The following is a 22890-nucleotide window of genomic DNA, read 5'->3' on the forward strand; positions in this document are numbered from 1 at the left end:
AAAGACGGATGTTGCAGGGAGAATGGTTCAATAGGCAATAGAGCTCTCCGAGTTCGACTTAAGATATGAAACTCGGACGGCGATTAAAGCCCAATGCCTCGCCGACTTCGTTGCAGAATACGCAGGGGATCAGGAGGAAAAACCAACTACATGGGAACTCTATGTAGATGGATCCTCCAACAAAACAGGAAGCTGTGCAGGCATAATATTGGCAGATGAAAGAGGAACCCGGATAGAGGTTTTCCTAAAATTTGAATTTCCAGCTTCAAATAATCAGGCAGAGTATGAAGCTTTGATTGCTGGATTGAAGCTGACAGAAGAAGTCGGTGCTACAAAGGTGATGATATACAGCGACTCACAAGTGGTGACCTCCCAGATAAGCGGAGAGTATCAGGCAAAGGACCCAAATATGAAGAGGTACTTAGAGAAAACTCTGGAGCACCTTGGGCGCTTTGCAGAAACCGAGGTTAAACACATAACTCAGGATCTAAACAGCAGAGCGGATGCCCTATCCAAGTTAGCAAGTACCAAGCCAGGAGGGAACAACAGAAGCCTGATCCAAGAAACCCTCCAGGAACCCTCAGTGGGAAAAATAGAAGACAAACAAGAAGTCCTTGAGGTAGTCGGTTTAAACCTCGGATGGATGAACCCCTTGGTCGAATACATAAAATTTGACATCCTTCTAAAAGAGGAAAAAGAGGCCAGAAAAATCCGAAGGGAAGCACAACATTACACTTTGGTGAGAAATATTCTCTACAGAAGGGGGATATCAACACCATTGTTAAAGTGTGTACCGACCTCAAGAACCACCGAGGTGTTAGAGGAAATCCACAGTGGAATCTGCGAAAATCATCTCGGAGCAAGGTCACTAGCCAGGAAAGTAATCCGAGCTAGATTCTACTGGCCGACCTTGCAGAAAGATGCCACAGAATTTGTGAAAAAGTGCCAACCATGTCAGATGCATACAAATTTCCACGTGGCTCCCCCAGAGGAGCTCATCAGTATCACTTCTCCATGGCCCTTTGCAAAATGGGGAATGGATTTGTTAGGTCCTTTTCCCCAAGCGCTAGGACAAATCAAATACCTGATCGTGGGAATAGATTACTTCACAAAGTGGATAGAAGCGGAACCATTGGCCACCATCACTGCTCAAAGAAGTCGGAGGTTCCTCTACAAAAATATCATCACAAGATATGGGATACCTTATTCCATTACTACAGACAATGGAACCCAATTCACCGATTCTACCTTCAGAAGCCTAGTAGCCAGTATGAAAATAAAACACCAGTTCACCTCAATGGAGCACCCGCAAGCCAATGGGCAAGCCGAGGCAGCCAACAAAGTCATACTGGCAGGGCTAAAGAAAAGATTACAAGAGGCAAAAGGAGCCTGGGATGAAGAGCTCCCAGAAGTGCTATGGGCTTACAGGACAACGCCCCAATCTGTCACTGGAGAAACGCCCTTCCGACTAGTCTATGGCATAGAAGCAATGATACCAATAGAAATCAATGAACAAAGCCCAAGGGTAATTCTCCATGACGAGATCGGGAACATACAGGGGCACAAAGAGGAGCTCGACTTGCTCCCCGAAGTCCGAGAAGAAGCCCAGATAAGAGAAGCAGCGTTGAAGCAAAGGATGACTACAAGGTACAACAAAAAAGTCATTCGAAGAACATTTGCCCCGAATGACTTGGTCTTGATCAGAAACGACATTGGAGTCAACAAGTCAGGGGAAGGAAAACTCGCTGCTAATTGGAAGGGACCATACAAAGTCAATGAGGTCTTAGGAAAAGGTTATTATAAAGTGACCAACCTGAACGGCACCAAGTTACCAAGGTCGTGGCATGCTTGTAATATGAAAAGGTACTACAGTTAAAAGCGAACTCTACTCCCTAATGTACTCTTTTCCCAACTTCATGATTTTTTCCCAAAATCAAAGGGTTTTTTCTGGAGGAGGGTTTTTAACGAGGCATCATAGTAGGGGCTAAGGGAAATAGACTGTCAAAAACCCTTAGTAGCAATAAAGTATCTCCCCAATTAATAAAGATCTTTTTCATCTTACAAATATCTCTTAAATTCCTTTTTTTGTTGTTTTCTCTTTCTTTCGACGAAACGCACCGATTTAAGCTCGACAAAACGTGAAAATCCCATGAACCGACCTAGATGGTCGTCAGGATAAAACGACGAGGTACAAGTCGGTGTAAAGAGGTTATAGAAGTTGATCATGAGGAACTCGGAAACATTCCGACTCATAAGTCGAAATGAAAAACCGAGTAAAACGAAAATGAATTACGAAAGTAGCCTAAGTCATGAAAACTCAATAAATCAAAATTGAGTACTAGGAATAACAAAAGAGATCGAAAAACCCAAGAAAAGCTTAAAAGCTGTCCTAAAAATCCTTGAAAACAAAAAGGTTTAAAAAGACAGACAAGCCAAGAGTTTTCAGAAAAGATTAAGGAAACTTCCGAAACCAGAAAAGCATGCACGCATAAAGGTAACTTAAACCCTTATCCAAAAAAGGGTATTATAAAGTGTTTTGTTTACGGCCTTAAAAGGCCAAAAAAATTGTTCAAAACATCACCGCCAACACAAATAAAGTGTTTAAAAAAAAGGGGACCCACAGGCCGGGCCCCCAAATAGCCAACAAAAATTACTTTTTTAGAGGAGTAGACGGATCACCACCACCAGAGTCAGGAAGAGCGCCACCAGGACCGGGAAGAGAGGCATCCACAGGAGATGAAGAGGAGGTTGGAGGAACGATAGAAGAGCTTGGAGCGTCCTTAGGGCGAGAAGGGGACTCAATGATCCTCTGCCCCCGAGTCTTCAATTTTGACTCGGAAACGATCACGGGGGCAGGAAGATCCACAATGGCACCATCAATGACAACTTTGTCAGGATCCAAAGGAGAAAGATCCAAGTCAGGAGCAATGACTCCGACTTGCTCCTTGAAAATCCTCCAAGCCTCCTCGGCGCCATCAGCAATAGAGTCCTCCAACTCAGCATATGCATTCCGAGAATTCAGCAAATCCTTCCTCACAGACACAAGATCTTGAAATAAACTCTGGTAACTCTCCTGTGCCGCTTTCCTCAAACCCGCCTCCATGTTGCATTGGGCCTGCAACTTACTCTCCTTATCCCGAAGGCTATCTCTCTCCTCCCTCAGCTTAACGACCTCCTCCTTCAACTCCCTCTCATGCTCTTGATAAGTAAGAAGCATTCCCTCCAGCTCCTCAACCTTCGAGGTTAACCCCAAAGAGCTGAGAGGAGTCTTCTCAAAAATATCCAAGAGTTTGCCACAAACACCCGCCGCCCTGAAACTCTCCTCAGCCAGAGTGGTAAGGTGGTTCCGAACAGAGACATCATCCATACTTATATGAGGATAGATGTTCTTTCGGACGAATGCAAGAGCATCCGCCTTAACCCCACCGTCAAAAGAAGAGCCAGACTCTAAAATCTTGCGCTTCTTCTTCTCCGGCTCAGGAAGAAGTTGGGCGGAGGGGAGCGGCCGAGACAAAGCTGAAGAAGAAATCAGAATGGGCTAGGAAGGAGTCCCCGTGTTCTGGGGAGGAGGAGGAGGAGGAGAGATGATCGCCATGGTGCCACCAGTCCTAGCCCGAGACCTTGCCTTAGCCTCCTGTACTCTTTGGTAAGACTCCTGAGCATTCTTCCTCGCCATATCTACAAAAGAAACAATTAGCAAAAACAACAAGTCGTCAAACCTCAAAGTCGGCAGATACAAGTCGGAAATAAGAAATATATATATATATATATATATATATATATATAAGCTACCTAGTTGCGACCGAACAAAAGTCGGCGATCCCTGGAGAAATTTTTTAGTATCCAAGTATGGGGCCCTCCCCCACACTTCTCGGAGAAACCCCACAATGGCCGCCTCCATCTCGTCTAGGTCGTCCAGACCGTATTTTTCACAGGGGGAGTCCTCTAACCAATACAGGGGAAAACGAGGGGAAGAATTCTCATCCAAGAAAAAGGGGTGGTGACCCTCTACAGCTTGAACTTTGAAAAAATAATTTTTGAAGTCGTGGAAGGATTCGTCAAAAAGGGTGAAAATTCTCCGACCTTGTATGGCTCGGAAAGACACCCATTGCTGCTTGTTATTTAGCCCACTGAAGGGCTTAGTCATGTGGAAAAGATAGAAGAAAATCCTCAAAGAGGTCAGAAAGTCCAAAGCATGACTAATAAATTGGTAAATTTTCAGAAAACTCCAAGAATTGGGGTGAAGTTGGGTAGGGGCAACTCGACAGTGGCGTAAAACAGCCATTTCAAATTCAGAAAACGGAAGAAAAACACCCAAACGAGTAATCATGCTCTCATACATATAGAAAAAATGAGGGACCGACTCGGAACCCCTCCCAAAACAAACCTGGTCTTCCAGACCCAGGGCCACCAACTCATACTTGGGCTCATCCTCCTCAAAAGTACAAATGCGGTGATGAGTCCGAAGATGGGTGATGAACTCGGCATCAACCAAGGGTTCCTCCCCCAGGACCGTAACATCATCCCATTGAGCAAGAACTTCTACAGAAGACATTTTTTCTAAAATACGATGAAAACCTACAAAGAAAAAAGAAAAAGAATAAAAAACGAGAGTCCCTAAGGGGATACGAAACTTAACAGAAGTCTACAACGTCATTTCTCCCTCTCCAAAGAAAATAAAAAGCATGCAAGCAAAAGCGATTAACAAAGGGAGAGAAAAAAGAACCAACCTTTGCCGGAAAAAGGTAGGAGAAGATGAAAGCCTTCAACGAAAGAAGTCCCACAAACTGATATGAAAATGCTTCACGAACGGATGAAAGGGAAAATTTGAAAAATCGAAGAAACGAAACAATGAAAGAGAGAGAAAGTATTTATAAGCACGTTAGGGGCATAATGGTAAAAGCGGGGCAGTCATTAATGAGAATGCACCGTTACCAAGGCCATCAATCCCTACGCACATCCCTAACGGACACGACGCTTGATTAGACGTAACTGTCAGAACCAAAAGGCTACGAAAAGTCACGTCGGTTTCAGACCATCACGTCGGTCCTCATACAAGTCGACTACGACCCCGAGTAGAATACTCGAACCCAAATCTTGAAAAGAAAATTGGGCTCGAGTAGGGGCACTGTTAATACCCTGGCCCAATAATAAAGGCCCAGGATCAAGCAAAAGATCTAATCCAAAGGGTTGGGCCTCACCCAGTACCAATCTTCGTCTTATGAAGTCGGTACTCACCACGACTTGCTCTAAAGAAGTCGGGTACGAGGGTTAGCTGGCAGATAAACACTCATTCAAATGAGTAACTGCCCCAAGAATCTCTCTAACTACTTTACAGAGCCATATCTTAACCTCCCTAAGATAAAGGGACGGTTAACACCCTAAAAGGGTGGCACTACTCCAACGGTGGTTATTGGTTCACCACTATAAATACGCTGACACCCCTCAGGTATCTCTAAGTCCCACTACATTCTAAACCTGCTAACACCCTTGCTAACTTAGGCATCGGAGTGTCTTTGCAGGTACCACCCCCCATTCCTTCACGAGCACAAGTCGGACGGAGGCCCCTGAGTTGCAGACCCACTTGAAAGCCTCCTCCTTCATACGTTTGGGCCAACCAACGTCATCCATCCCATCAATCTCCGGTTACCCATCGTAACAAAAGATATATCCAAAAAATATATCTATAAAGATAATTCTATTAAATAAAGTCATAAAAAAGATATTTTTATTAAATACATCCACAAAAACACTTTTATTAAATACAGTTATAAATAAGAGTTAAAAAAAATGCTGTTGATAACGTAACGGAATTTTTTTTGTGACTGGTAACGTAACGGGATTGATATGTTTTTATTGTATTCTAAATTAAAGAAAATAATTATTTTGTTACGAAAATTCTATTATCATGATGTTCCAAACATTGGAAAGTAAAAACGCTCAAACTTTCGAAATATGACTTAACTTTTGGTTGCGCTGCTCATACAGTGTGGACATTGGCAGTTGTCTCAAATTGAAGCCTTCTGAGTCTGAGTTCCCATTTTCTCTCTAAGGGTGTGGTGGAAAAAGTGAAATATGGCAGAAGTGAGTTTGGGAATTCTGATTGATATTGTTGACGAAGAATGGATGAGAGACACTCTCCCGGATGATGATCTCCCACTCTCCCCAACCCTAGTTGTTCGGACAGATGATACCGAGGACCCAAGTATGTCTCTTCATTTCAATAATCTTCTTTGTGTCTTCACCGAAGTTTTCAAATAATGATTCAATTTAGCACCCAAATTGATTTTTGTCTGCTTAAGTAATTTTTTTTATGGTGAAGTAATTCAGTCTATAATTATGTGCATACAAAAAATCAGCTATCATCTTATTTTTGTGTAGACATTGTATTTTTGTTCGGCCAAATATATGATGATTGATTTGTTGGTTAATTTTTTGTGTATAAATTGTATTTTTGTTTGGCCAAATACATCAAACTAAAGGATTCCATGCAATGATGCAAACTACGCAAAATTCCCAATATTTTCCCTTGTTTTTTAATGTTATCTTGTGAAGTTACAAAACAGAGTGGCTAGCTGTACCAAAATAGTTACAAGAAAAAGAAAGCAAGTATTAATTCTGTGATATGTGGTGTTGTTTAACAAGATGGGTCATTTTATTGGTGGGTTTATTTCTAATTTTCTTCTTAACACTGTTGTGCTTTGCTTTTAATCAGATCAGGAGACACAAGAAGTTAATGCGGATGCTTGGCACGATCTTGCCTTAGGTCAAGAATAGAAAGTTGATTAGTTTCATGCTTTGGAGTAGGTTTGAGACAATGATGCTTCTTGTTACTGAACTACGTGCCATCCTTCCTATTTCTTGGATAAATTTTATGCTTCAATTTTATGAACCAGTTCATGTGATGTCATTGCCCATGGATTGCTGTCACTAGAAGTACCTTGTATAATAGAAACCAGCACTTGATAATGCATTTTGGCATGTTTATTAGATCTTTTGTTCGAGTAATACCTTTAATGAAGTAAGCAGAAAATATTGTATCTTTTTGTTTGGACGAGAGTCAACTTTAATATATGTTACTAATGTTAGTAAATGATTTACGTACTGATAGAAAATACTTTTAAAAGATCAAAACCATAAAGTGTTTTTAAAAAATTAAAAAATAATAAAATATTTTTAATAAATGAAAAATTATTTTTTGTATTTGACTAATCATTTGTGCATTTGATTTGAATTTGTGATAATATTTGAATAAATTTCTAGATGTATTTGAAAGAAATGTAATAAGATTTTAGCTTTAGATTTTTTTTATTACGAAATTTTAAGTGTAAAATATCATATCAAAATTCAATCTTTAAAGTCAGTCTTTAAAAATGTATATAAAGAAAATTTTATCATTTTAATTTATTAAAAGTATTTCTTTAACGTCTAAATTAAATTATTCAAAGATACTTTTAGTAGTTTACTCATTTGAATGCTAAACAAAACAAGCATCAGATATGCAGGGACGAGCAGTCAAGGAAGTCATGAGTGTGCAGTATGGTAAAAAACTTGTGAAAAAGTAATATAACCAAATTTTAATATAAAACAACATTACTCTATCAATTCCATATATGAAATCATCTAGTTACCAACGGCAGAAGTTCCACTTATCTGGGGTAAAGCTGAGTCGAAATCAGGTATAAATCACCGCAGTGGATTGATAAAACCACGCATCCTCGTAAGTTCGTTTCGTTATACAGTTCCAAATTAGCATTTAACTCGTAAGCTTTTAGGACAGAAGATAATTTTAATTGCCAACAGATATTCCAGATAGGAACGGGAAAAAACTTATGCGAGAGAAAACACGATATAAAATCACAAGAGTATGAGAAAACAAGATATAAAAGAATGTGATACAAGTATACAACACTTAATCTTGGTAAACTCATCTACAAAAATCGAGAATAGTACAGGGAAAATGGAAAAAAAAATTCTCGGTATAATAGCACGTTTGTTGGGTAAATTTGTTGCAAACTAATTAATTATACTAGATTTCATTCACACCTAAAATGGTTTCTTTACAAAAGATGGTAAAACTTGAATTGTAAATAAATTCAATTTCCAAGTGCTCACGCTGTATGTTGAATACCAATCACAAGAATGGATCATTCACAGGTCCTGTAGTAGAAACATTTGTCTCAGAAGCCTCTGCTAGTGGTGATGGCACCTCTGCTACCGGTGATGGTGCCTCTGGTGGTGCTGGATTGCTCGGAGGTGTGGCTTGAGCAGTTTCCCCACTAGCAGTTGCATTTGTGGCAGAGACTGGCGCAGCAGTAGGAGCTACATTATCAACCTTGGTTTCACCTGACTCTGGCTCAGGTGGAGCGGCCTCTGGAGCTGGCGTGGATTCTGATGTAGATTCTGATGGAGGTTGATCACTAACTGGGGCAGGAGGTGTCGACTCAGATTGCTGTGTGGATTCAGATTGCTTAGTGGAATCAGGCTGCTGTGTGGAATCAGGCTGCTGCGTAGCACCCTCTGGCGTTGCTGTGGTTGTGGGAGGTGCTTCAAGTGCCAATGGCTTTCCCGGTGGTGTTAATGAATTCTGGGAAGCAGCAGCAGCTGGTTTTTTCTGAATTGATATAGGAGCATCAAGAGACATCATCCCTGGAGGTAGGATTTCGATGGGTGGTTTCTTCCCTGCTTCCTTCAAACTTGTAAGCTTAGGCTCCTCAAGAGAAGCTAAAAATGCAGCTGTAGCATCTGTCTTCTGTGACGGGGTAGGCTCAACCTCTCTTTGTAGCATTTGGTTCCAGGCCTGAACCAAGTTCTTCAACGTTGGACGTCCGTGTGCCTACATACAACAGGGTCAGACTACAAGCAAAAAACGGAGAGATCAAGTTCTTGTAGATAACAAATCATACATGAGCATGTAGCACGGCCTCAGCCAGCATGCCAGTATCCTGCCATGCTTTCTCCATTAGAGCATTGTCTCCCAAAACAGCAGCAGCAAATGCAGCTTCCCGTCCCAAGCCAAGTGTGATTAAGTTGTTTACCAAACCCTGCAGTGCATTAAGGTAATCCCGTGTTCATTATGAAAATTTCGAAGTGTTGTATGTTACACCAGCATGCATCAAATAGCCAAAAAATAAGAGGAAAAGCAAGATTGTGAAAGAGGAATACACTTAGCCGAGTCAATTCCCCATGATTTGCAAGGCGTAATGCCATTCCTCTCAACTCATGACCTTGTAAAGCACCTTTCACTGAAGCAGCTGCAGCTAGCCTCTTGAGGGCTTCACGAGCAATTTCACCCTGTGCAGTAGCATCTGCAGCATCAATAAGATCCAAGAACTCTCTTGCAAATTTCACTATACCCTGAACACCTTCAACGACATCTTGTTTCTTGTCAGATAAATTAAGAATGTCATTCAAACCAAGACCAGTAGTATCATTTCCTATATTCCTGCTGTTACTCATGGTAAGAAGACACTGGAGAGCTCTCTTCAAATCATTGCTCTTCATTGCCAAATCGAACTCCAACCTGCATATCATAAAGAGCAGTATGTTTTAAGTCTGAGCAAACCTCAACATAATTACAATCATTGATTGCTTGCGCTACCTCTTGGATATTCCAGGTAAATGAAGTGCTTCATTGGCATAGCCCATTCCTAGCAAAAATTGTGCTAAATCATCATGATGTTCTCTCCCAAGCCTACTTGCCCTGTATGAAATTTACAATGTTAAGATATATCTCTCTCTCTGATTTAATGCATTAGGATTAGGTCAGAACAGATAGAAGGTAAACAATACCATTTTACTGCACTAACAGCATCGCCATAAGCAGCAAGACATCGGCATCGAATACCAGGATGACTCAAGGATAAGGCATGAGCGAACATGTACCTATCACAACAAGATATCACTGCCATTATTCATGAAACCAGAATCCAAAATGAATATCCTTTATTGGTTGTTTGTCAAGATTAAAAAATACTCAAGGAATTATATTCACAGGAATATTATACTTGGAAATATCATACTCGAATATTATTTTAAAAAAAAACTTGTTTGTTAGCATTATAAATTGTTCGGAATTATTTTTAGTATTCCCAAGAACAAGTTACAAATATGCTTGTTTCATTATACATATTCCTGGCAATGGAATCTCAATTGCCCAAATACCCCCATTATCAATAGGAGGAGGAGCTCTTTGACAAGTAATAAAATAATTGAAAGATAAAATTGTAACTTTTTATGTTATTTCTTATTCCATTGACATGGGTTAAGTCTCCTAGAAATAATTACCCTTGTGTGAATCCCATGTATGTCTTTTTATGCAATAAAGGAAAGGCAGAAAATTGAACTCCAGGAAACACAAGTTCACATGTAACTGAACATATATGAAAAAGCTTGGATGGATTAAAATTTCAATTGAACCTCAGATGTCTGACTCACCTGTCAATTAGCCAAAGAACTCCATCTCTGACACCTACCACAACAAGAGGTCCAATCGGGCGTTTCTGCTCCATCGGAAAACGAGTTACTGCCACAGAGACACCCCCACCACCAACAGCCACCTCACTAGCCTTTCTCTCTTCTGCTTCCCTTCCCATCCAAGAGTCATCAGTGTCAACTCTAGATTGTTTTGGCAATGATAAGAAAGGTGGCACTGAAGGAGCATGCTGAAATGAAGCCAATCGTACTACCTAGAGCAGGACAAAACAGAGATGTCTATACTCTTAAAGAAAAGGAAAAAGGAATTTCATTGAAGAAGAAAAAAGTGCAAGAACAGAGGAAAAGGCATTCACTCAGAAGACATAAGAAATGTGTTTACTTTTTATGAGATGATATGACAAGGTAACCAGTACATGGGCAAAAAAGGTGCAGAATGTACAAAGGATTAAAAGATATTTCAATAAGGATGCAAAAGCATACACCCAAAATATAACCAAGAAGCTTCTAACTATCCTCTGTTGAAATTTCTGACAAGATTTTGATGAATTATTCAGAGAATAATTCAATATAAATAAAAACAGAACTTACATCTGAGTTGCATTTAATTGTCTTGATCCATGCAAAAGTCAAATATAAGACATTCATTACAACTCTTGAAATCGAAGAAAACCTAAAGCCCATAAAATGTCAACACAAACTTCTATTGTGGATGGAAGTGTGTTCAGAGCCATACTCTGTTATACGAGCATCTACAATTCATATTATTCAGGACACAACTAAAGCTCAAATCTGAGGGAAGACAATATAGACAGAGTGTTGCAATAAATTTCATAGATGACAAAAAACTTGACAGCAATTTTAACCTGCAACATTGGTGGCCTCAATGATATTCTTTCTTCTGTAGTAGCTTGGGGACCATCTACTGTAATTAGTGCTAACTCTCCATGCTCAGCTACTGCTCTTGCCTGTGCTTCTTTCATTTTCTGCTCTTCCTTCATCTTCTTTGTTTCAATGTCAATTTGTGCAACCCCAGCATCTACAAAGACAACTCTGAAAATCAAAACATACAAGTGGTAAATAATTTTGGCTGGAGGAGTGCCTAATCAGTTCAAATTTGATGACATTGGTTTCTATAATATCTTCATCTCATTAGTTATTACGAAAAATATGAATAACACATTAAAGTATTGCAAATGCACTAACTTTGTGCAATACAGAGACAAATACATAGATGATTGGCACAAAGAAAGATAGGATTTTCTTTTGGAGGCTTTTGAATAAAATTGTAGAGAATGCGCAAAACTTACTCTATAGTAGTTGGTGTAGCCACAAACAATTGCCTGCGGTGCCAAACGCCACCAGTAGCATATGGGATTGCAACATCTCCCAGGTATCTATATTGAGGGCGCAAACAAGAGATGACTATGTATTGCTGATATGCAAATGCACAGTATTCAACAGTTTGGTCCCAAGCAGTCCATTCTGGCTGGGGAAGTAAACCGCCCACAGGCTGGAATGTCTCCCAACTGAATCAAAAACAAAATTGCATGCAAAACTAAATCCAAGGAATATCTGAAGATTTTGGCCACATAAACAAATTGTAGATTAATGCTACACTAGTGTACAACTAGGTTAAACCTGTATAGCTGGAAGTTTTGAGGTGCTGCCTCAGCTGGAGATCTGTATGAAGAAAATCCATCATCATAAGTAGAAAATGAAGAAACACCACTACTTCCATAACCAGATAAAGGCATAGACTGGATTGTTGAAATAGCTGTGGCAGCAATAGGACTGACTCTCCTAGATGACCGATAGGCAACTCCAAGCAGTGCCCCTCCATGCAAACCAATCACCTGAAGAAATTCGTGGGATAGAAAAACACGTTACTGCCCAAATGATTGTTAATAAGACGATAAGGGCATACCATCTTTATAGTTTATTAATATACACAATCTGCCAGAGTAAGCATGGTCATATGTCATATCTAGAAAGTATCAGAACCCCCCCCCCCCCCTTTTTTTCTCCCTTTTCCAGTTGCTTTGTACGTAAGTAAAGGAATTTTGCAATTAATGCAAAATGAAAATAAATGCAAGTTGAGATGAATGCTATATCATTGAACTTAACTTTAAAAACATTTATAAGTTAATATTCATGAAGGCAGCAGCACAGCCACCGGGAACACGATAATCAGCCAAGGCTAGATTATTACAAGAAAAGTCTTTACAAGGGTAGTTTTAGGACAAAACAAGGACCTACCGGTTCACTGCGTGTACCAACAGATCTCATTAGTATATTTGATGTTCCATCATCTAATAAGATGCGGACTTGAACAGAAGCTGAGGAAGCTGCTGCGGCAGCAGCAGCTGCTGCTTGTGCTGCAGCTGCCTCTCTTGCTCTTTTTGATGAAGTACCCTTGGGAAGAACAGGAAGTCTTGGGGGAATTGCTGATTCCAATATAGCAAATCTGTCACGGCATGTATCCCAAGCAAGAAGCCTTGCAGTTCCAGAGTCAACAATTGACCAATCACTAGCCATGTATACAGAGAAGTAAGGAATATCTGGCCAAACAATTGCAACATACCTGCAAATATTTGTGCATTCAGAAAACAACCACAGTACTGATATTTAACAAACAAAATGCTTTTGCTTAACCATATTAAGATAAAAAGCATATAAACTACAAAACATTATAAATAAATTTTGAATCACAATAGTAACAGTTTTATGTGTTGTATATTCTATAAAGAAAAACGAAACCATCTGTTACATTTAAGAATTAAAAACATTAGTTAATTTGATTGAATTATGGAAATAAATTAAAAGTAAGAAAGAACTTACTTCCCTGAACTGCTCACAGAAAGCAGAGAGTATGAATCATGTGGAACAGGTGTACTAATGTGCTTCTTCCCCTGCTTGACAGGCAATGGTTCAAAAAAATCTCCCTTTGATCTTCCAGTTTCTGACAAGGAGCTATTATTTCCAAGAGATGGATTTGCTGAGTTGTTTAACTGGAAATTTAATAGCTTTAGTTCCCTTTCAACTACAAATACAGCAGAATGTTCTCTGCTGTCTGATGGGGTTGGTAGCGGAGCTACAGGTGGAAGAGATCTAGGGTCAAACTCGCAGATAATAACACCAATATTGGTTCCAGTAGCAACAAGATGTGGCTGCAAGGTGTGTGCAACCATACAATACACCTGCACCAAAAATCAGCAGCTAAATTCAGTTTGAACAAACCCAGTAACAGGTGTACAGTCAACAAAAAGAGGGCAAGGAGTAATATGAACTTGAAGTTCAGCTTCTCCTACAGTAAAGAATTAATTGCCCAGGGCATTTGACATACATTTTCTACAATATACAGAAACTATGATAGGACTAAATTGATGCTTTCCACATATTCTCTATGCTCAATCTTGATCTATCCTCAAATTATACATTTGACAGAGTATTTAGTTGCTTTGAATTATATTATCACTCTTATTTTTTTCTAGCTTCAATAATAAGTTATGAGAACAACAAACATGCTCTTTTTTACTGTAGCATACATACTTAACTAAATCAGATAATTACAATGTACAGTATATGTGCCAGTTAACCACATACCCTCAGTTTCTTATTAGGAGCAAGAACTTGTGGAGGAATAACTGTTGACAATTCGCACAATGGCCTTGTGAGAGCAGAATAAGTGGGATGTTCAATTGCCCTAACAAAAGCATTTATATAAAGAAATGTTCAATTTTATAATTAATAAATCTCGTCACTAGACTATCAAGTAACGAACAAGAAACACAAAGGCACCAAAGAAAGGAAATGGCATACCATATGTGAGAATCTTTAGCACAGGTTAGAATATCAAGGTTTGGAGCTCGGGGATGACACCATGAAGCCACGCTGTGGCAAGCCAACTTTGGGACTGGCTTTATGCGCCGCAGCTCCTACAAATTAAAAGCAGGCAACAATAGCAAAATTTAAATAAATGACAAATCTTTATGACTAGGAGAATTTTCAGAGTTAAATATCACTATCATACCTTAAAGGAGACTGTGTCCCATATAGCTAATGTCTTATCCGCACCAATTGTAATTAGCTGAGGAGCACCTCCCATCACCCTAGACAGCTCAACAGCAACAACCCCACCATCATGTGCCTACATGCAACACATGGTATCAAACAAACTGAATGTGAATAAAATTTGTTCAAGTCTTACATAAAAGAAGAATAGGGTAGAACTGAAAAATAAGGGTAGGAACTTAAGAAGAAAAGAATCCAAATATATCTTCATTTACTTCAATTTAATTATACAATTTTCCATATGCCAAAGCTTCATAATTTTCTTTTGTTTTATGAAAAATATGTCATGCATTTCATATTAAACTCAACCAAACATCAGTGCACTATCTTAATCATAGAGGAAACAGCAACTTTAATTGAGCTATAAATAATGATGGCTTATTTCTTTGTAGCCATGATTGCAACAAGTATTTATCTTCACCGGTTATGAGACAAACTGACATAGTAGAGGTAACTAGAGGGGAAAATGATACTTTTAAGCTCAGCTTGGGCACAAGTTCCCGTGAATCTGGCCCTTGGTCAGCACTCCAAATTATGAGCAATCCATCACTGGCTCCTGAGACCAAAAGAGCCTGGGAGAAAACAGGAAAAAAAAAACCTTCACACCAGAGTACAAAAACAACACTTCCAAACACAAAAGCAATACGAAGAGACAATAAACCATCTTAGTTGCATTCAATAAGATTAACTAGCAAATGAAATTTCTCAATAATAAGTTCTTCATGGGACATCAAGATTTACCTCACCAGAAGCAGCCATGAAGGACATTAAGCAAGAGATTGATCCTTTATGACCACCAGTGTACCTTCGCACAAGCTACAAGGAATAGAAGTATCAATAACAAGCTAATAGCTATAACTAATAGAATAATTTAGGTACCCACCTTCCATGTGATCATTGAGAGAACTCTAATGACACCATCAGATGCACCAAAAGCAACAAGAGGACCATCACCAACACCAGATCTATAAAGGAACTCCATGCTGCAACAGATAGAATTGGGGAACTAAAGGAACTCATACGGTGTACATGAAGATAGCAAAAGAGATGTAAAATATGACAAATGATAAATTAAAAGGTTTACATATAACGTGTTATGTCAGATTTCCATCAAGAATTAATACAAATAAAAAGCTGAATCTTGGTACGCTTAAATGAAAAAAAAAAAAAAAAAGGAAGATGAATGTTCACACTAGGATAGTAGTTTTTAAGAAATATTAAGAGAGAAAATAAATGAATTTGGCAATTTATACATGGAAATGACCACTTGTCCACCTATCAAATATGAAATGTATGACTCTTGATACTTGTGCCTGCATGTTCTGTGAAACATATATTTTGCAGAAATGAAGGCAAGAAGCCCACAACAGTACGGATCACAAAAATTTGATTTACAAGTTAATTATTGTCATGAAAACACTCCTCCCAAAAACTTAAAAAACCACTCCTCCCAAAAGCTTAAGCTGATAGTAGGAGGTACATAAATGGTTATATCTCTAACATGCACCCTCAAGCAAGAATCTCTTTATGGGTTTGCGTGAATTTTTGCATAGGCCTTCTTTCTCTTTTTATTTGCCTTATTTTGAACTTTCTTTCCTTCTGGGGGGGATAACAATGATCGAAAGCATTTAGTCATAAAAGTATTGATACTATGTCATGAAACCACTTTTTCTAAAAGCTTAAGTTGATAGGATGAGAGACATGAATGGTATATCTCTAACAATTATTTTACTAAATAAAATTACCATAATCTTTGAAATAAGCAGTTATACAATGTTTGTCAGATGACTTCACTAGAATGCAACTATTCTCATTGTTTTATACAGAGTCATACAGCTTTTACTTGATTCCAAACAAACAAAATAAATATTTTTTACAACTAATAGAGAACAAAGTATTGCTTGAGTTGGAGTATGTCAGATTATGTCAATGAATACTTCATTAAAGGAAGGAGAAAAAAGCTGGTAAAAAGTAATAGCAACTATCAGATAATCAAAATGTCCTTGCCTTAATAGATTATTAAAAGCAATTTTGACATCAATGGCTGAGGATCTGCTGAACAACGAATAATGCAATAAAAATTTACCAGAGAAGTGACTTGTTATCAAGCTCTTGCTTTGGTACATCACGACCACGCATTGTCACCAAGTCCAAAAAAATAGCTTTGTTTAAACAACATATGACAAGAAAATGCCTTCCTTTTGTAGTTGGGGCAGGAGAACTTAAAGCTGAACTGAGATGATGGACAGCTGTAGGCGCCTCTGCAGCTGCCGATCGATTATGCCAAAGTTGCCAAAAGCGTACATCGTCATCATAAAAATTCACCTGCTTAACACTTTAAGGTAGATAGAGAGTCATGAAAAAAAATGAACATAAAAGAAAGGAAAATGAAATATAATGTTAAAGAATAGGCATATTACCTTCCTCCTCGAATGGCTTCTGTAGGTTTCCCTTTAGACTCTACCAAATCCCCAGGGAAAAAAAAAGGAGGAAAATGAAATTCTGTTAATAAATCAGTACAAAAATATTCATTGCCTACAATAATGCTTCAGAAGGAATTTATCATGCTGTTTTAGTAATCCTATAAAGAAGAATCACTCGTTAGCAGTTACAGTATCCAAGATTCATTAAACTAATAACATGGAGTAATTCAACGATGCAATTTAAGTACATCATAACTTGTTTGAACTAAATGACATTCATGGAAATTCAAGCAATTCTTGCTGCCAGAGCATAGAATGGTGTAGCAGAGCTTGCATTCTAAGAGAACTTTCCTGAACAGGAGCAATATTGTGACAGATGACAATAAACTATTATTACATTTAGGCTCCCAAAGGACATGAACCTGACTGAAGACTTTTCTCTTCTAAATACAAAGCAATTTGGCAACCACCAATTGTTAGTTAATTGCTCAATATTCATAATACAATTCCATACAAGATTCCCAAACTCAACAAAATTCCGCCCAGAAACGCTTCATAAAACCAGCAACGTACTAAACTTTACCAATGAGGAGATTCATGCTCTCATATCCATCCAATTAAAGCAAAATGCAGCAGTTCAATAACAGAACAACAATGATTAATGCTATCTACTATTTCATAAGCATTTTCACAGCTAAAATTTTGGCAGCAAGTGTGGAACCTGTCTCTCCCTCTGCAAGCTTCTCCAATTTCGCGCCGACCAAACGTCGCTCGTCCACTCCACCAGCTTTCAGCTCATATATCACCTGAACAACGCTTCCACATCAAAATCTGATAACAGATTTCACTGGCAACGAACGGAGCAAAAGGAAAGAGAGAAAAACTGTACCTGACGGTGTTCCCAATTCCAAACGGAGACTCGATCTGAATCATCGGCGGTTACCATCCATGGATGCGTCGGATGCAACTGGATCTTAACGATTTTGTCAGTGGAAGGCCGGAAGGCTTTCAGCCGCAGCATCTTCTCCTCTTCTGGTAGCTAGAACAGTGGAAATAACAAAGAGAAACAAATTCACAGAAAGTAGCGAAGATTGGAGAAGCGCTTCAGATTTAGCTTAAATCTCTGGAGAGCTCAGATTCCATGTGAATTTTCTTTTTGACGAATGTGCGTTCACTGAACGCACGTCAACGACATCGAGCTACAAAAACTTCTTCCTCGCTAACAACCATGCACCTTTCCTCTTCCTTTTCCTTTCTTGTTTTCTGAGTAACCAAACAGGAATAAGCAGCACGTTTGTAGCGAGGCGGGTTCAGATTTGAAAGATGGTTGATGCTATGCGCGGATTTATGAGCGGTCTAGCGTTGGAGGCTCCAATAAATGGAATTGTCTTGGTGCTTCTGCAATTGTGCAAAACGGAGATCTCTGACGACTTTGCTCTGATGTGCTATCCAACATTTCCTTCCCGTTCTTTTTTAAGTTTTTTTCTTTCTCAGTTTCTATGTCCTTCATTTTTTTGCTAAACTATATTTTTTTACCTTAAAATTTAACAATTTTAAAAATATAACTAAATTTTATTTTACTTTAATTTTATTTTTAAATTTGTTTTTGTATTAAATATATTTTTAAAAGTAAAATTTTAAAAAAATTAAAATTAATCTAATAATAATATACAATAATTATATTTGATTTACTTATATTAAAAATTATTTTTATAAAATTATTGTTAAATTAATTTTAAATTTTTTAAAAAATTAACCTTCAAATGTATTTGATTTCAATCAAAAACTTCTAAAACAAAATTTAAACAAAATAAAACTTAAAAATATTTTTAAAATTTTAAGAATAAAAAATATATTTTATATTATATGTATAAGACAAAATTCAAACCAAATTATTATTATTTTGTCTCAGTGTTAGTGAATTGCTAACTTGCTATATGTATACGACAGAATTTAAATTCATATACTCGTTTAAGAATTGATCACTCGACTAATTTAAATTAATTTTTTTTATTATTATTTTGTCCCACAGTTTCTTCTAGTCTGGTAAGGTCAAAGACTCATTTGCAGTAAATCTAAACTCTATCGAAAAAATTTTTAATTGACCAATGAGTTATTTGTATGTATAAAGTAAGATTCGAATCTCTAATACATACTTAAATAGACTGAGTCGACTAATCTAAATTGGTTTTTTTTTTTTAAATCTATTGGAGTTTCACTTTCCCGTTAGAGAAAAATTAGGCAGAATAGGCCCAAATAAGGGGCGATCGGTGAAACCGTGGATTAAGTCCACAACTCGCATACGAAAAAAGAATAAAATACACTGTCCAAATTATCCGGGCTTAAAATGCATTTTTAGTTTAGTTGGAGAAAATAAAATTCTTAAGGCCCAGGCCTTAATCCCCTTATGCTACCAAAAAGAAAAAGCTCTTAAGACCCTAACCTATCTGTATTAGGTGTCCAAAAACCAACCGCTGATCATATTCTCTGATGACTTTTGGATGGTGTTTAGTTTAAGGAAAAGAAGGCAACGTGAAGATTGATCACGCTATCTTAAAAGTCAAAGTGTGATGTGATGACCGATGATGACAGTTCTTTTTTCTTTTTCTTATAAAAATCTCACGTTGAGTGCCGTATCTACATGTCTTGACATTTTTGCACATATATTTAGGGAGATTTTTGCTCTACCCAATCTCATTTTGTCTTACAAAAAATTTGCATCGAACTCGTTTTGTCTTTATTTATGGGTAGTAAAATGCTAAATTCTAACTCGTCTCTGTAGGTACCCGCTCCGTTTCTATCCGATTTTATAATTATTAAACCCAACAAATAAAATTAAATTTTAAAAATTATATAACCATTATTTACATACATAACATAAAGGTTTAATTACTTTATCTGTTCTTATAGTTTTGCGAAATTTTTAATTAGGTCCCTATATTTTTTTTTCTTTTAATTGGGTCTCTACACCAAAATTTTTTTTCAATTGAGTCCCTATACCTTTTTTTTTCTTTTATTTGAGTTCCTGCACCAATTTTTTTTTAATTGGGTCCCTATACAATTAAGCCAATTACTACTAAAAGGGACCTAATTGAAAAAAAAATTTGGTACAGGAACTCAATTAAAAGGAAAAAAAGTATAGGGACCTAATTGAAAATTTTGCGAAACTATAGGGACAAACAGAGTAATTAAACCTAACATAAATTAAAGTAAAAATTTAAATATGATACAATATTATTAATCATTTTACTAATTATTTTATATATATTCCATATATTATATATATTGAGGCGGGTTTAACCTAAACTTGATTCCGCCCCATCCCGCCCAAGAAACTGCTCTGTTAAAACCCGCTCCAGTATGGGGGCGGGTAATTACCTGTCCCGAACGGGTAGAGGTGGGGTGGGTACCCACGAGTTCGGGTATTGTTGCCACCCCTACACATACTCGTTCGATATTCGTTAGACAAACATATTTTTAGTATCCAATTGTATTTAAAAAAAATTAGAGATGATACGACCATTATAACTTGATTACACATTATACATTATAATTTAGCCACAAATGACATACGACCGTTATTAATAACCAAGAATACATCATAATGCTCATGCTCTAATATGCCATAACTGCCCATTAAGTAACAAGCTCAGAAAATATAATAGTCCATATCTCATTTGAAATATAAAAGGGAGGTAAGAAGTTGTTCTAGATATAGCAATACAGAACTTATTATATACTTACTAACTTGAGCGTCAAAATCCCTTTTGCAAGTATCCACTTCTATGTTCTCTTACCGCCGAAGTATTACTCAGCCTGACAGAGAGCTTACTATTATTTGCCGAAAAATGAGCTATACCTCAGAAGTCCATCCACACCAAAACAATTGGCACCCATTGTAGGCCTAGAAAAACAAAACCCTTTTTTCTTTAGGTCCCAAAACTTTTAGATTTACACATGGCTAATCAACCTCCTCCCACACCATCCGAGTTTTTTCGGATGGTAACAGAGTTACAACAGGCTAATCAGCGCATGACGGACGAAAACCAAAGAATAATGAACCAAATAGCTGAGTTAACCAATACTCGGATTGCTATTAATGGTGATCACAATGAACAAACAAATGACGAGGAAAAAAATTCTGATCCAACACATGTTTTTGAAACTCAACAACTAGAAAGAGATCAACCAACCAATGAAGACGATGAATTGGACAACACCGTTAGACCATTCACAGCAGATGTCGTGAATTTTCAATTGCCTAGGAACTTTGCATTACCAATGACTTTGACTCTCTATGATGACATAGGTGATCCGAAAAAATACGTCGAAAAATTCTGGTCCATGATGATAATAAACGGTGCTTCTGATCCTATTTTATGTCGTTGTTGTCCTACTTTTTTAGACGACTCTACATTTGATTGATTTTTCTCTTTGCCTGCAGATTCTATTTTACTTTTTGAGGGGCTCGCCGAGTTACTTGAAGATCAGTTCACTGCATCTTCTAAATTTTTACACAACTCCGATTATTTGAACACTATCAAGTAAAAACAACATGAAAGCCTAAGGAAGTATGTTACTCGCTTCACTAAGGTCACAATGTGCATCCCAAACCATCATCCAGAGGTACACCTACATGCTATTAAGAGTGGACTTTGCCCAAAAAAGTTCCAAGAGGCCATCATAGTGGTCAAACCAAGAACCTTGACCGAGTTTTATGAGAAAGTCAAAAGCCAAATGGAGATTGAGGAGCTACGCCAAGCTCGGAGGTCAGAAAAGAGCCAAACCAATAAAGATGACGACAAAGCTCGAGATAACAAGAAACCTTTCCAATTACACCCCATTATGATTCTTATACCCAATTTAACACCAAAAGGGAGAAAATTATCAAAGAAATACTAAATGCAAAACTAATAAACCTTCTCGGAAGGCTGAAAATTATCAAGATCTGAGGAATGTAGACAAGTGAAAATATTGTGCTTTTTCATAAAAAATACGGACATACTACCAATGAGTGTGTCGTAGCCAAAGACTTGCTAGAGTGATTAGCTCGGCAAGGACATTTGGACAAATACATCGGTGGCCACATTTAAAAGCGTACAATACATGCAGCCGATCAACCTTCTATGAGACAATCTTCTCGTGAGGACAAAGCAACTCATGCTCAACCCAATCAACCCCAAGGTGTCATTAATTGTATATCTGGGGGTTTTGCTGGTGGCATAACTATAAGCTCGGCTCGTAAACGTACCTACCGAGCTATGCTCGCCGTTGAAGGCGCCATTAACAATCATCTGTCTCTTCCCAACTTCCCAGAAATTATGTTTCAACTGTCCGACTTTCATTCATATGAGATCAACTTAGATGACCTAGTCATTATCTCTATTCAACTGGGAGATCTAATAGTCCACAAAGTGTTATTGGATCCCGAGGGCAGGCCAATGTGATTTTCTACTCAACATTTCAGAAAATAAAATTGAGCGATAACATACTACAACTATCCATTGGAGATTTATGAGTTTTCAGGTGAACGAGTCCCTATCTTAGGATCTGTGTGGTTACATACCACACTTGGTGAGAATCCTCTAACCGAAACTCTAGATACTTAATACTTTGTAGTTGATTATTTCAGTCCTTATAACTTAATTTTTGGCCGACCTTTTTCGAATAAGTTCGGTGCTATAATATCCACAATTCATCCCTGTGTTAAGTTTCATGTGCAGGACAACCTCATTGCAATTGTTCACAATGATCACCGTGAAGCTTGGCATTGTTATAATATCAGTCTAAAAATGCCTACTTCCAACCGAGCTATAGGTGCACAAATAAACGTCGCCCACAACTCGCTCGAGCTTCCATCATTAGTCGAGTTAGACCCACGAGCTGAGCTTTAAGACCGACCCATCCCAATGGAGGAATTACAAAAAAATTCTTTAACTAACGATCCAAACAAGTTCAC

At 37.9% G+C, this 22890-nt stretch overlaps 2 protein-coding genes across 2 annotated transcripts; one reads left to right on the forward strand and one right to left on the reverse strand.

Moving 5' to 3' along the window:
• The first annotated feature begins 5926 nt into the window (after positions 1 to 5926).
• LOC130935959 (anaphase-promoting complex subunit 13) lies at positions 5927 to 6990 on the forward strand. The gene is made up of 2 exons (XM_057865901.1): positions 5927 to 6205; positions 6716 to 6990. Exons 1-2 carry the CDS (start codon positions 6076 to 6078, stop codon positions 6775 to 6777), a joined length of 192 nt encoding a protein of 63 aa, XP_057721884.1. The 5' UTR covers positions 5927 to 6075; the 3' UTR covers positions 6778 to 6990.
• An 893-nt stretch (positions 6991 to 7883) lies between these two features.
• Positions 7884 to 18403, reverse strand: LOC130933106 (uncharacterized). The gene is made up of 21 exons (XM_057862615.1): positions 17821 to 18403; positions 17653 to 17737; positions 16929 to 16968; positions 16595 to 16843; positions 15392 to 15491; positions 15250 to 15324; positions 14982 to 15080; positions 14468 to 14584; positions 14257 to 14372; positions 14041 to 14140; positions 13276 to 13634; positions 12694 to 13018; positions 12076 to 12290; positions 11745 to 11963; positions 11301 to 11487; positions 10438 to 10688; positions 9793 to 9885; positions 9602 to 9703; positions 9166 to 9523; positions 8907 to 9044; positions 7884 to 8836 (listed from the first exon to the last, which is right to left on the reverse strand). The coding sequence occupies exons 1-21, from the start codon at positions 17950 to 17952 to the stop codon at positions 8135 to 8137; spliced, it is 4062 nt and encodes a 1353-aa protein (XP_057718598.1). The 5' UTR covers positions 17953 to 18403; the 3' UTR covers positions 7884 to 8134.
• Between the last annotated feature and the right edge of the window lie 4487 nt (positions 18404 to 22890).

The sequence above is a fragment of the Arachis stenosperma genome, chromosome 6 (assembly GCF_014773155.1).
Source record: "Arachis stenosperma cultivar V10309 chromosome 6, arast.V10309.gnm1.PFL2, whole genome shotgun sequence".
Lineage (NCBI taxonomy): Eukaryota > Viridiplantae > Streptophyta > Magnoliopsida > Fabales > Fabaceae > Arachis > Arachis stenosperma.